The 14,160-nt window shown below is 44.4% G+C and overlaps 1 protein-coding gene across 4 annotated transcripts in view; it reads right to left on the bottom strand.

Annotated features, from left to right (window-relative positions):
* Positions 1-14,160, bottom strand: part of nav1a (neuron navigator 1a) — a 75,293-nt gene that overhangs the window by 56,073 nt on the left and 5,060 nt on the right. For all 4 annotated transcript variants that reach the window (XM_069141638.1, XM_069141637.1, XM_069141636.1 and 1 more), the window contains exon 3: positions 6,111-6,935. In XM_069141638.1, the coding sequence (XP_068997739.1) occupies positions 6,111-6,935 (825 nt within the window). The remainder of the gene's footprint in view (positions 1-6,110; positions 6,936-14,160) is intronic.

A 14,160-nucleotide genomic window follows, 5' to 3' on the forward strand; every position in this document is an offset into this window, starting at 1 on the left:
CACTGCATGACTATATGGTTCTGGCCACGCTCCATTGAGGATTTTCTTTTCAGTTATTGAATCGTATTGGACGTCAACCTCAGGTTAACTTTACAACTATTGGCGCAGCCTTTAACCAGTTGGCATTAACTGCCAACTGTCATCACAGTTTAGCATCCACCACTGGTCGCTGATTGGCCCGCCGTTCAGAGTGGTGGAGCCAAGTTAAGTATTCAATGCGATGTGTACTGTATGTAACTTTGGATGACATTAGGGCTGAATTTAACAATAGTTTTTTTTATTTAATTGATTAATCTGTTAATAGATTCCTTGATTTACAGATTGGTCAATAGAATTCTGGAAAAGCCAAAGATGGAGACTGATCAGCTGACTATTTTTTGCAATGTTAGCCGACATGAGTCTATCATGGTATGTGTAATTTATATTGCAATATGTGTTGATAATTTGCATCAAGATATTGTATATTGTTTTTGGAAGTTGCATAGGGAAACAGTAACCTCATATCTAATGAATCCAAAACCAAACCCACTGTTCCTCAACTCTTAACTGCATGCTTATTCACAGAACATCTGGGTCTGCAAGCGTTTTCTTCACTCTCCCACCCAATTTTCTTTTGTAGTTACAGCACAGCCGCTGGTTCGTGCTCAGACTTTACAAAATTCTGTTTTCAATTCAAGCCTTTCAACTTCCTTGTGTTGTTTTTGGGATGTGTAAGAGTGCAAGTGAAATACAAATTCTGATATGCTGTATCTCAGCATTATTGAGTGATAAAAATCCCAATGCCAAACAAAGACTACTGATTTGTGATTAAAACCTTCAATACATATATATTTGAATAAATCCATACAAGGTGTGCCAAAGAAATGTCTCAGTTTGCTCTTCGTTGTTTGGTTCAGCTTCAGCCTATGCTTCTGACACTAAATGAACATTGTTCCTTATGTAAGTTAATCACAACACTGTCATGAGACCCAGATATATGTGTGAGCATGTGACTGATACTGCTTCCTTAAAGCCACTCTGACATGCAGATATCAGCATCAATAACAATGGGACCTTTTGTCAGAGACCTTTCATAACAGGGGAACACAAAACGAACAGAAACAGACGAGGACAAAGTATTCCTCATCACAAGGTGGCCTGCGTAACTCTCCCTCTGTCTTCATCTCCCTCTTTCTCTCAAATGCACTCAGATATGAAAGTATATATTACATATCACCAAGTACAGAAAACATAATGACAGACTTAAAGACCCTTAAATCTAATGTTATATACATATACAGGATTTATTTTTAGTGGGAGGCATCATATTATTTCTTCATGTAATCTAAGCAAAACACTCCCTTGAATGTTTTACCCTGCAGCAATTTAAGGGGAACACATGAGACAGTCATTGTAAGTTAAGGGTGAGGGTAAGTACTCCAATTTCATCAGGGAGCACTTATATATTTCAAACATCATTACAAATATAACAAATACGGCCCTGCCACTGTCAACAGAATAGCTTAGAAATGATATAACCGAGACAGTATAATAACTTTGTTGTTTTTAAGTGATTGGGAGTGTGTATCTGGGTTGTTGTGTAAGAGCTGATGAGACAAAAACATAGAGTACTAATATGATTTAGGAGGAGGAAGACAGGAAGCAGACAGCACTAATGCAATGGATGCTGCATTAAGTCCTTAGAGACTGACCACAAAGCAATTTTGAACACACGCAAACACACAAAACACACAGCAAAGGGAGAAAAAAATGCAAAATCATACATTCATCATACATTTGTGCAAACAGTTTTTTTTTTTTTTTTTTATCTATGAACACTCCTGGTGACAAAATCCCTGTCACGCTAAAAAGATGTCCTCTGTCCTCCTCCTGAAACACTTGTACCAGAAATATCCTCTCTGCTGTCTGTGTGGTGACAGAACACTGCTACCCGTCAAGTCACATCAGAGTTATAAGAGAGGAAGAGGAACAGAGAGAGAGTGAGAGAGGGAGAGATTTGGAGGGATGCTTTATTCCTCACTTTCCTTGGGCATTTGTGTTTACTTGGCTTGTTACCGCCTCCTCGACGGGAGGATGTCTGCCCTGAATCCTTCAGTTAGCAAAGCCCGGGGTGGAACCAGCCACTCTGACCGCACCCGCATCGCATTAGAGACTCAGCACTGCGGTCACAATGGCGGAACTGATAATGAAAAAATACCCGGTCACGGCCAAAAAGGATGAATACAGGAGAGTTATGGACAGGAGAGTGTATCAGTGACTGAGCGTGGCACACGCTGAATGTGCGAGTGCGAGCTTTAGACTCTGAGCTGCAGTGCTTTGACGTTTTTTCCCTGCAGCGCTGTGAACTTCTCTTGAAAAGGCTCGTGTGTGTGTGTGTGTGTGTGTGTGTGTGTGTGTGTGTGTGTGTGTGTGTGTGTGTGTGTGTGTGTGTGTGTGTGTGTGTGTGTCTTTGTCTGTGTGTCTTCTTTTTCAGGCTTTGTTGATCCCTCTGTCGGGTTTATTGTTCTACAGACAGCTGATGAGGATACAAGAGGAACCATCAACCACACAAATATGCCCACACGCACAAAAGACAATGTCAAACTGAAATAACAAGAACACTGGTAGGCAAGGCTACATTAATGAGCAACCATGGGTCACTTAGTCGCATTCAGTTCTCTTCTGCTGAGTCTTCATGGTCACTCTCAGTACATGTGACAATCAGCTCGGCCAAAACCACACAACATCTCCAATCTTCTAACCTAAATCTATATTCTCCATCTGATCCTTCATAAAGTAAAATTCCCCCAAATCTCTACCCAGACAGATGTCTTGAGGGCTTTAATCTTTAATTCATTTTAGTCTTTATAGCTGGCCTTTTCCAGGGTGATAGATCTGTGATTAGTGGAATGGGGGTTGAATCTTCTCATTATCTTTATGCGAGGTTTAATCCGGATGCTTGGTCGGTGTCTTAGACTTGATTCCCTCTAAACTGTGCCTGCCCCATGCTGGGAAAGGCCACTGCTTTAGGGAGCTTACCCTCTCACACACACACCTCATTATGGGTGCTGGATCGGACAGGGAGGTGTCATTAGTGGCAGACATCTGAGGTTCAGCGCTTCGGATTACTCCTGCAGCCTGTGCTGTATATGCTTTATTAAAGTGCCATTCGAGTCGACTCATTTTATTGTGGAATTTTATAGATAAGAGTTCATCATTCTTCACTTCTGTGTCTGACCATGGTTCTTATGCCGCTAACAAGATATCGTATAATACGTGCTGCATTTGGGAGAAATACTTCTGAGACAAGAAGACCAGTGGACACACAAGTCAAGTAATTCTCTAAAATCCAATTAACGTAAAGCTCTTCATCACTCAGTGGTTAAACATGTATGTCCGATTACAGAAAAACAGATGATAAAGACACTAATCCTAAATCACCTCACAAGATAAACATGTAGGCCTAAACTTGAAATATCCAGGATTGTTGTTTTTTTTTTCTATTTCTTTTCGTCAGTGACTGTGTGTGTAGGAGGGGAGTTATCTCTTTTTAGTGCACAGCGGATGGTCTTGGGTCAATGGCATTCTTCATTATCTTTGTCTATTACTGTAGGCTAATCTCAAAAAGGACAGTGTCACAGTACATGCTACTCGATGTCACACAACAAGACATGTACATCTCGTGCAATGGCACATATTTTACTCCCTGTAACTAACAGCGGACATGCGGCTTCCATAGCAACGGGCTGTGGCCAGATTTAAGTTGATGTATCATGATATAATACTGTACAGTACAGAGATACATCACTTTCGTATCTTGAGGAAGCAGAGCAGGAGAAGGTAGGACTGCATATGGGAAGAGGAGGAGCGCATCGCTGGGCATGATCCATTGAACATCCATAATCTATCTTGCTATGACAGAGCATGCGGAGCAGAAACCAATTAGCTGAGCGTCCCATCGGAAATGGGGAAGTAGATACGATAAAAGACGAGCCCGCAGCTGCAAGCTACAGGGCAAATTACAATTAACCTCTCCCTAACACACACATATTCATGCACACATCCACATGAATATACACACAACTATCCTACACACCTGCAGTGGTTTCCGCGATAAACCTCTGGCAGGTTGTGGCAGTGGTCACTTGGGATGCAAGATAGATATTTAGGTCATCGGCCATTACCATTATTTTACTCCAATGCCTCTCTCCTTCTCTGTTTCTCTCTCATTTATCTCACTCTATGAATGAAGTCGTGCCCTTTTACTCGTCTACCATAAATCTCAATTCTTACCAGGTTCCTCCCTCTACTCTCTCTGTTTTTTCCATCCTCATCTCCCTCCTTCCTACCTGCCTGCCTAGCATAGGTGTGGCCAGCAACATCACAACAAGGAACAAGGTCACACACAGACACCCCCCCCCCCCCACACACACACACACACACACACAAACACACACACAGAGGACTACAGGGGCAAGGTCATCCATGCTGTGATTTGGGGCTTTGTAGCAGGATGCGAGCTGGTGAAAAGAGAGAGACAGAGGAAATGCAGAGAGTGGAGAAAGATAGAGAGGTTTGATAATGGGCAGCAAATGATTTCCTCGCATCAAGAGAGATATAACGACCTACTGCACTGTTCTCCTCATCTCACTCACCCTCTGATGCTATCTGCTTCTACTGAGAGAGAGGGATAGAAAGAGAATGAGCAACAGAGAAACACAGACTCTCACACTCTCTCTCTCTGTGTGTGTGTGTGTGTGTGTGTGTGTGTGTGTGTGTGTGTGTGTGTGTGTGTGTGTGTGTGTGTGTGTGTGTGTGTGAATAATGGATGATAGGTGCGGATTCAAACCCTGGTTTGACCTATTAGTCACAAATTCAGTCATCATTCTTACAATACACCCACAGTCACTAAAACTCCAGATATACAATGTGTGCCAGCACATTTGCTCCTTGTGCACGTGTAAATGTGTTTGAGTGAAGGGTATAACGCTACCTGCCGATGCCACCACCCACTCAGACTCCCCACTCTCCTCCCACACGTTGCCCCCGGTAACAGGGGGGGGAGGAGGCGGGGGTGGGGTTGGGGTGGATAGTGACCATCTGTCAGTGGCCCGGAGATCAATGGAACAAGTGGGGAGTAGGGAGGGAAGGGGTGAGGAGGGGGTGAGGGAGTGGTGCGAGGCTAAATATGTGGCCCACTGTGACCAGAGCCAGGCTCAATATGCAGCCGTTTTATTTACCGACTGAAAACACACTCCCCACGAGTCCCACTCACACGGCCTTTATTAACGAGTGGGTGATTTCTAGTGTGAGCCAGCACACATGCAGAAACATGCAGTTTAGACTCCGAACTATTGAATACAGTGATGCAGCAGTTGCTAAAAAGCATATGCTTATTGGAATTGCTATATATTCTTAATTTTTAATGAATATGCCCCCCCCCCCGCCAGCAGGGTTGTTGAGGTACAGACAGAAAGAGAGGGATGGATGTATAATAAGAGAAGATATTTATCTGATGGGTGAATTTGGCTCACTGTGGCAGTGGGTCAGATGAGACTAGGACAAAACAAGACAGCGCCGGCTAATGAATGAACAACAAAACAATGTCAGCCCTCTGGAAATGCTTACTTCAGCTGTTCTGTAGTGCTTGTACACAAACACACGCGTATTTATTAGCAAATACATGCAAATCTTTTCTACATGTATAAACTAAAAATGTGTGACTGTTACTGTGATGTAAACAGGGGATTTTTTTTTTTTTTTTTTACCACCTCAACAACGAGGCTGTCATTGTTATGTCGCGAAAAGCACTTAAAGAAACACACTGACATCATGGTCTGCAGCAATAGAGACTGAACTGATTTAAAATTCACTGTTGATACTAGTGCTACAGCTGGAGGGAAACATTTGGGTGTGGAGTGGAGTGGAGAGGAGAGGAGAGGAGAGGAGAGGAGAGGAGAGGAGAGGAGAGGAGAGGAGAGGAGAGGAGAGGAGAAGAGAGGAGAGGTGTTCAGGTGGCACAGTCACAGACTTGAGTGTTTGTTTATGTTATTCAGTGTCCACTGAACCGATAACTGAACATGTTGGCAGCCAATCCGGAAGACCAAACTGGATTGAAAAAGCAGACTCACCCAACATTTGGCTGAAGAGCAGCTGTTCCAAGTCTCCCAGTACCGTCACCACCAACTCTGGATCCACCTTCAGAAAGCCTTTTTCATCTTCTCCCTCTGTCCCCTTCCTGTCTTTCTTTTCTTCTGTTGACACAGATCCGGATCTCCCCTTCTCCCCTGGTTTCTTGCCATTAGTTCCAGTATTGCCAGCTCCATTGGAGTTAGCTTTAGTTGGGTGGTCAGCGGGATCTGTGTCTGAACTCTGGCCCGCCTCAGAGGCCTTGCTGATGGGCTTAACCTCAGCATAAGGTCCCCGTGGTTTACCAGGGGCAGGAATTCGACTTGGCTTGCCAATGTTTGAAGTCACAGCTGGGGAGCAAAAAGACTTGGGTTTCCCCTGGAATAGAGACTGTTCTGACTTTGAAAGTGTCCGTGAGAGTGGTGGTTTCACACCACCTGCTTGCCCCGTTTTAGTCTGGCCCACTTTGTTTGTCCCTGTGCCAGGCCGGCTGGTATCATCATTCCAGCGGGGAGATTGGTACAGGTGAAGCTTCTTCTCAGCATCAGTGAGCACACACAAGTTGCTAAGTGATCGCTGCTTGCGGAGCCCAGACGGATTGGGGACCGGAACGGGGATAGATCCAGGGGTGGGCCGGTAGACCTTGAGCTCTGACCCAGAGGACCGCGACGGTCCCTGGGGCAGAGCTGAGGCTTTGGCCGGTGGCTTCCTAGAGGCCATGGCCTGGCCTGAAGTATCCTGGTAGGAGACAGCTGCAGACCTGAGGTCCAGCTCTCTGGGCTTAGCCGTCATGCTAATGTTAGCCACATTAGCCTCCAGCATCCCTCCTGCGGAGAGCGAAGCAACAGCATCAGTGACACACTCTGAAATACACACAAGCGGACTGAAAGAAATGGAGGGAGAATGGGGAGGAAGAAAGGTGTAAAAACACAAAGACTGTCTGGTTAGCTCTCCCTCTCTTCTCCCCGAGTCAAGACTGAGCCAGACTCCCTGCAGTGAGAGACTGTGGGTTCCCCCCCTGAAAATGACAAGTGGGTTAGTAGAGTGACAGCCTTACTCACTGCTGATAATCCATGGATCTGCAGATCTGTGTCCAGTGCCTATATCCACTGCCTCACAGCGTGTCTGCAGCTCCCTACACCACAACAGCGCTACCAGAATAAAATACAGCCTTGACCAGCCTCTTTCTCCGTGTCCCCCTCTGCTTCTTTCTTGCTCTGTACTCCTTCCTATTCGCCAGGCAAGCAGCAGCCGACTGACAGGAGAAACAGTCGCAGCAGCAGCAGCAGCAACATCCCCCTCCTCTTTCTCCCCTCCCTCTCCCTCACTCACTGGTTTGCTCACTCTACCCCCGCTGGCTCATTCACCCTCCCTCTCCTTCTTCCTGCTCTTTCCTTCCCTCCTTCGTTCTTGTTGTATGTCGCTCTCTCTGTCATCCCACTGGCTGATTCACTGACCGATCTTCTCTCTCGCGCGCGCTCTCTCAGACCACAGATGCTGTGTTATGCTGCACACCCAGCGAGTGCAAGCAGAAGGGCTTGACGATAAATTACCAGCATCTTCTAACTCAGCTCTTCCCCGTTCCCGTGTTGCAATAACAGCCCTCGTTTTCATCACGTCTTTTTTCAAGAGGGTTTCCCTGTAAATCGCTCTTCACGTTTCACTCTCCCCATCCACTTTCCGTCAGTTAATCCTTTTGTTCTTATTCTTTTCTCTCTGAAAAGAAGAAGGAAACAAACAAAGAAAAAAAAGAGGGAGAAAAGAAAGTATATTTACAGTATACTGAGCTCAGCTGTGTATGACTCAAATTGTCCTGGCTACCAAATAATGCAGCCAAAATAAAGACCTCCACTCCCACCCGCAATCATTCATAATCACATTAGCTTCTCTATTCATCCATTCACATTCAAATTTTCTTATGTGTCCTAATCACCAGAGGCCCACCCATGATTAAGCTGATTAAAATTATCTGAAAAACAGCCATGACTGCAGGATCCGTTTAGGAGGGGAATACACATTTACCAGTCCGTTATACTGAACAAGACGGGCCAGTCACTAAATATGCCTCAATTAGTAGCCAGCAGACCTCAAATCATCATCACATAACCCCCACCTGGCTCATATTACCTCTCCGGTCATTTCCATTGCTCTTTTCTCATTTCCTCCCTTCCTTTCCTTCCAGTATGCCCTCACCCAACCCTCATCTACTTAACACAGCTGCACAGGCCATTAAGTTTGTAGGGTATAAATTCATCACATTCATAATCAATCCCTCAGTACAACAATTATGATACCTCCGTGATTTGAAACAAGCAGTTGTGTGCATGTGTGAATGAACGCCGGTGTCTATCTTCGCTCGCATGTGTATGTGTGTGTGTGTGTGCATGGGTCTTTATCTACGAGTGTGTCACATTGATGAGACAGGCCCCGAGAAGCCAAAGCTCTCGTCCAGGCACTCGGTTAGCTCTGGCATGTTCAGCTACGTCATTTCATTGCTCCGGACATTCCATCTAAATCAAAGAACAGAAATATCTTCATCTTCCTCAAGCCTCTTTATAATTTCATTGTTTCACTGTCATCAGTCTGACCAATTGTTCGCTACAAATAGTTAAAGAATCTATTCTTCTAATTCCTCCAGACACACCCACGGCTGGGTGGAGATTTGATAATAAAAGTGAAATAAACAGACAGAGAAATAGCATGCTGTCATAATTTGATTTTTTTTTTTTTTTACCATATCGGCCAATTATTCTTACCATCAAATACGACCTACAGGAGTGTTTTCTAAACTTGAAGCCCTGGCTAGGATTAGGCACAAAAACATGAAGTCATGATAATGGGAAAGATGATGGTTTGGGTTCAAATGAGGACCGGAACCACGTTGTGCATTAAAATGATTACTTCCTTAAAGGTGCGCAACCATTTTTAAAACTGTCCTGACTTATGTTTGGAAAATTCAAGCTAACAGCGGTACAAAGCGCTATGTAATCTCTGTCGTCATGACAACAGAAAACTTGTTGTTAAAAAACTGTGCAGACTGGTGTAGCGCTATGGAGCCCCCATCATCACCGTAACAGTAAATGCAGTTTTACTGTCTGAACTTGATTTTGGGAACGGGAAGCAAACATTAAGTCTCCTGCACCCAAGTCTCCTTCCCATTACAGGTAATCATGATGACAGGGCATAACATTAACTTTAAGTCCATCATAACCCATTAACAATCAATACAACTGTTTGCAGTGCAATCTGCTTTTGTGTGTTAATGCATCCTGTCTGCATACTGGTCATGTAGCAGGTGGCGTTTACAGTCTGGGTGTATAACCTTTGGAGGGCTTTACTCTCTTGTATGTAAGCAGCAGAGCCTGCAGCTATGATGTTATCAAGCTCCAAACTGCGAGTACTATTCAAACAAGCAGGCTGTTTTCAGTTACATTTGCATAAATCAGTTGACACTGAACCAGTAAAACAAGCAAAGTCCTGTTTGCTCAAATTCCACTCTTTAATATTAGAGAGGTAAAATGGCTCACTTTTCAACAGTACCCAAACTGGCGCCAACTGAACCTAAAAATGACAACGACACGTAATAAGGCGCATGCACAGCATGCTCGCCCCCAACATAACATCCATCTGGCATTCAATGAGTGTGTGTAATACAGGAGCGGAGTACAGACAAAAACATAGACACACACTGGCTGTTTTATTGTGTAAAGGCCAAAGCTATTAATTAGAAGTAGCTAGCTTTAATAAAGGGCCAATGTTGAACTGGTTATGCCCCACTGAAGCCAGTGCTGTGTGGTGACAGTTATAGGGGCTCTGGGGGCCGGTAGCAGACCAGCAGAGGGGGGTGAGGGATGTAATTTAAGGCTAATAGGTGCAATACGTCAGCTCTTATATCTCCCTGATGAGGGATTAAGGTTGGTCAAAAGTGAGAGGCTGCATACAAGGCAGGTCTGTGTGGCGCACAGATGCGCGAGGGGCAAAGACACGTCAATGCTCTTGAAAGCACGTATACACACAGTGTGTGTTGGCAGCACACAGCCACTTGTTTGTTCCCGTACTCGTCTCTCTGGCTCCACAGTCTAATCACTTTAATATATGGCTGATGTAAACATACTGTATATTCTCTCCCTCTATTTCTACTTAGTCTCACTCAAACTGTACACACACACACACGTGCACGCACACACACACACACACACACACACACACACACACACACACACACACACACACACACACACACACACGCTGTCTGTGCAGCGTGTCTGACTGACCTGAGCAATCTGGCCTGACATCAGAGAAGCTGGCAGTTTCAGAGTGTGATGAGAGCCAGTGCTCAGTATTAGCCTACACGTCAGCACATAGCAGCCTCATATATTCAGTAGGTCACAGATATGTGTGTGTGTGTGTGTGTGTGTGTGTGTGTGTGTGTGTGTGTGTGTGTGTGTGTGTGTGTGTGCGCGTGAGAGTGTGTGTTTGAATGTGTCTGTGGGCTGACCACAGTGGCTGAAACATTGGGAAACTTGCTATGATGACAGGCAAACAGTTCCATAGACATAAAGACACTTTTAAGTAGCTTTAGATGAGGATAGGTAAGAGAGACAGGTAAAATCAGATATTGGGATGAATGGGTAGATTGAAAGCACAGAATGAAATAGAAAGAGAGAAAGAGAGAGAGAGAGAGAGAGAGAGAGAGAGAGAGAGAGAGAGAGAGAGAGAGAGAGAGAGGCAGAAAGAGGCAGAGTGTCTCAGTACTTTGCATGAGTATATTTGCCCTAGCATCTCTAAACAGTTTGGAACAGATTCGCCACTATTTCAACAGAGGAGCCATGTGAAGAAGCCAGGAGCACACACACTCAGAGACACTGTGTGCTGCATTATATGCATGTTTACAAGGTTACACAACATCTCCAGCTCTGAAAGGAAAAGTACTGTGAAAGAAAAGGAAAGCACTGTGGATTTGGATGAAACTAACCGTATAACACAGCGCCTTATACTTTAAGAGGAACAGTTGCCTTTCAGCTAAGCAGATGGCATGCGCTCTCACTTTCACCCACTCCCTGTTGTCACCCACTCCCTCTTGGTTCCTTTTGTTTTGCCGTTTTGTGTGCAAGTACAAAAAAAAAAATTCTAAAGATGAGACAAGTGCGAAAGGGGTGGAAAAGTGAGAAGAAAATGACAAGAATAAGTGTGACTGAAAATAAAAGATGAAGAAAAAGATCAGAACAGGATGGAGCCGACACCATGACAGAAGCCGACTAAATGCTAACGGTTAGGGAAAAGGACAAACAATGGAAGATTATGAAATTAAAATTCAGAAAACAAGTCAATAAGGAAAGTGAGAGGTGGAGGAAGAGGAAGACGGGTGAGGAAGGATCTCTGTATGTGTGCCAGAGGAGCAAAGGAAGCCTGTAAGACAGAGAAGGGATATCCGGCCTCACTGCCGCGCCACTCCTGCGACGTTTGTATGTCCGCTAACACACCAGCTCATTGGGGTCCACAGGACACAATGAAGAATACCAGACCGTGACACACTCGTACACAAGGGAAGGCTCACAGTCTCACATGCACGCTGGTACCGCACCAACACAATGACACGGCTATTGATGTCCTGTTTACACACTAAACACTGAGACAGCAATCTGATTCATACATACTTGTGTTCGGCCTCCAAGTTCAAATTATTTGCGTGAGTACGAGAGGGGGATTTTTCACAGTGACACCTCTTTGGTGGTCTGAGTGTGCTGATGATGCACAGCTTGAGTCACTGGCTTAAGAATTGGGGCAAATCAGCTATCAATGACAACAGTTTGAGAGCATCAGTCATACTCACTTCCAAATCCGGAGGCACAAATGTTAATCGGGCAAAAACACCCAAATCTCCGCTCACCCCCTTCCCTCCCCCCGCCACCACCACCACCACCATTGGGTGAATCGCGGAGCAGCTGAGAGCAGAAAAACATCGACTACCATCCTGAGAATTATTTTAACATGTAGTATGAGGGAAGTACAAATTTGTGCGTTTGTGTGTCTTATAAAAAGATATCCCTCTTTGTAGGCGCTCCCTCACGGACGACAGTGTTTACATTCTCAGCACACTTCCCAGGGGTATCCCACAATGCTGTGCTGCAGAGAGTGGTTGCCTGGATACAGCGTGGTGTTGCATACAGCCACGATGATTCGTCAGCGTGTATAAGTGCGTGTTCACTTATTTATTTGTGCCTCTGTCGGTAGAAAAATACTGCTGTTTTTGAAGTAAAATGTACATAAATATGTGAGTGAAAATGTTAAATATATAGATAATATGCTTCCTAAACCTAGAGTATGTGCTCGTGGCATGTGGCATGTGAGCATACTTGATCCTGCATTGGTTATTAATTTGACAGCTAGATGTCTTTGTGACTCCATTCCTGTGTGCAAGTGCGTGTGTGGTCCCACACAGAGAGGTTACACACATGAATGATTTAGCTTGCCTCCCTTGGTTGGGAATCACCCCACAGGTCAAGAAAGATCTTGAGTGTGCACTCATTCACCCATTCCTCCATTCACCCTTCTCCCTCCATTCTCTACTCGTGCACTTCATCTCCTCCTCTGTAATGCAGCTGTGCATTACTGGGTGCCTCCTACATTAAAAGCAAATGACCCTGAGGAGAGAGATATGGAAAAGAAGAAGAAGAGGAGACGGGAAGAGGTGGCAGCTCTATCTTCGTGACATGCCAGGCTGCGACGCTTCATTGTGTGAGACGAATGGCAGAATAAGGAGCTTCTCGGTCTGTTGGTGCGACTTTTAACATGTTTATTCGCACGCGAGCCTTTCCGCTAAGTAGGTACGCTCATGGCTAGATTTGAAACTACGAACTTCCCCATCAAATTCACCCCTTAACTCCAACATTACTCCAGCTGTGTCCAGCACTGGACCACAGAACTCCTGACAGGTCAAAGGTTCAAATGTAGAGTAGGCCAGGACATTAAACCATAAATAGTGATTACTGCCTCACTCCTGGTGATGAGCGCAGACATAATCTCGGCCATTCTTATGTCTGATCATCTTCCTAAAGCTACTAAACCACTCATCACTGTCCAATGGCAACTCGGCATATGTCTCCCTGATTAGATTGGCCAAAGAGGATTATGTACTGTCTAAGAGTAGATGCAGTTGGGTTTATCGAAATGCTATTCACGAGACTGTGCAGGGGCATTAAAGGGATGGAAAGTATGAGATATATAAATGGAAAGCGGATTTTATACCTTCATTACTAAAGATTTCTCTGCCTTTTACTGGTCTAAAAGTGAATGCCACTGAGGGGTTTTAGAGTACTTTACTAAATGAGGGGTCCCCAAAGTGCACTATGCGGGACAACAGTGGCCTGCATGAGGATAATAATGAATAAAAACATATATATCTCTGCTTAGGCTGTTTTACATTCATGCTCAGTTTTAAAAGTGAGGCTTTAATTCTGTGTGTCCAGTGACTTACAGCTCAAAACAACACAAATTCTCATGACTGATTTGAATAGATATTTGCATTCCTCTGCAATATGTAGAGCAATATGACTGAGAACTAAAAAGTCCAAAAATGTTGCATTACTTCAATGCAATTAATTTGGCTTCAGTAAACATTTAAGCTTTCTAAATAACAGAAAGGCATCTCTAAAAAGCAATAGTGTATAAGAATAAATTAAGGAATCCATTATAAAATTCATTGCTCCTCAGGTCCTGAATTCAATTATTTGCTTGCCTTGAGGAACACGTCAGGAAAACCCTTCTCCAGACCATGTGACTGTTTCAAAAGAACATCTGTCCACCTATTTCAAAATAATATGTCAATCCCATACCTGAATTTAGATTTTTGATGATGCTGTGTGGTGTTCCATATCCTTGTTAACAGAATATTTAGACCAAATATAAATAATGACCCCTACTGTGTGTGTGTGTGTGTGTGTGTGTGTGTGTGTGTGTGTGTGTAGACTTGTATGAGAGAGAGCGAGAAGGTTGACAGACTTTGAGAGTGTCTGTGGGGATTCCCCGGCCATACCCTCGCTGGGAGATGAA

The sequence above is a fragment of the Embiotoca jacksoni genome, unplaced genomic scaffold, assembly GCF_022577435.1.
Source record: "Embiotoca jacksoni isolate LCO1_2020_lvr unplaced genomic scaffold, fEmbJac1.0.p SCAF_9, whole genome shotgun sequence".
Taxonomy (NCBI): Eukaryota; Metazoa; Chordata; class Actinopteri; family Embiotocidae; genus Embiotoca; species Embiotoca jacksoni.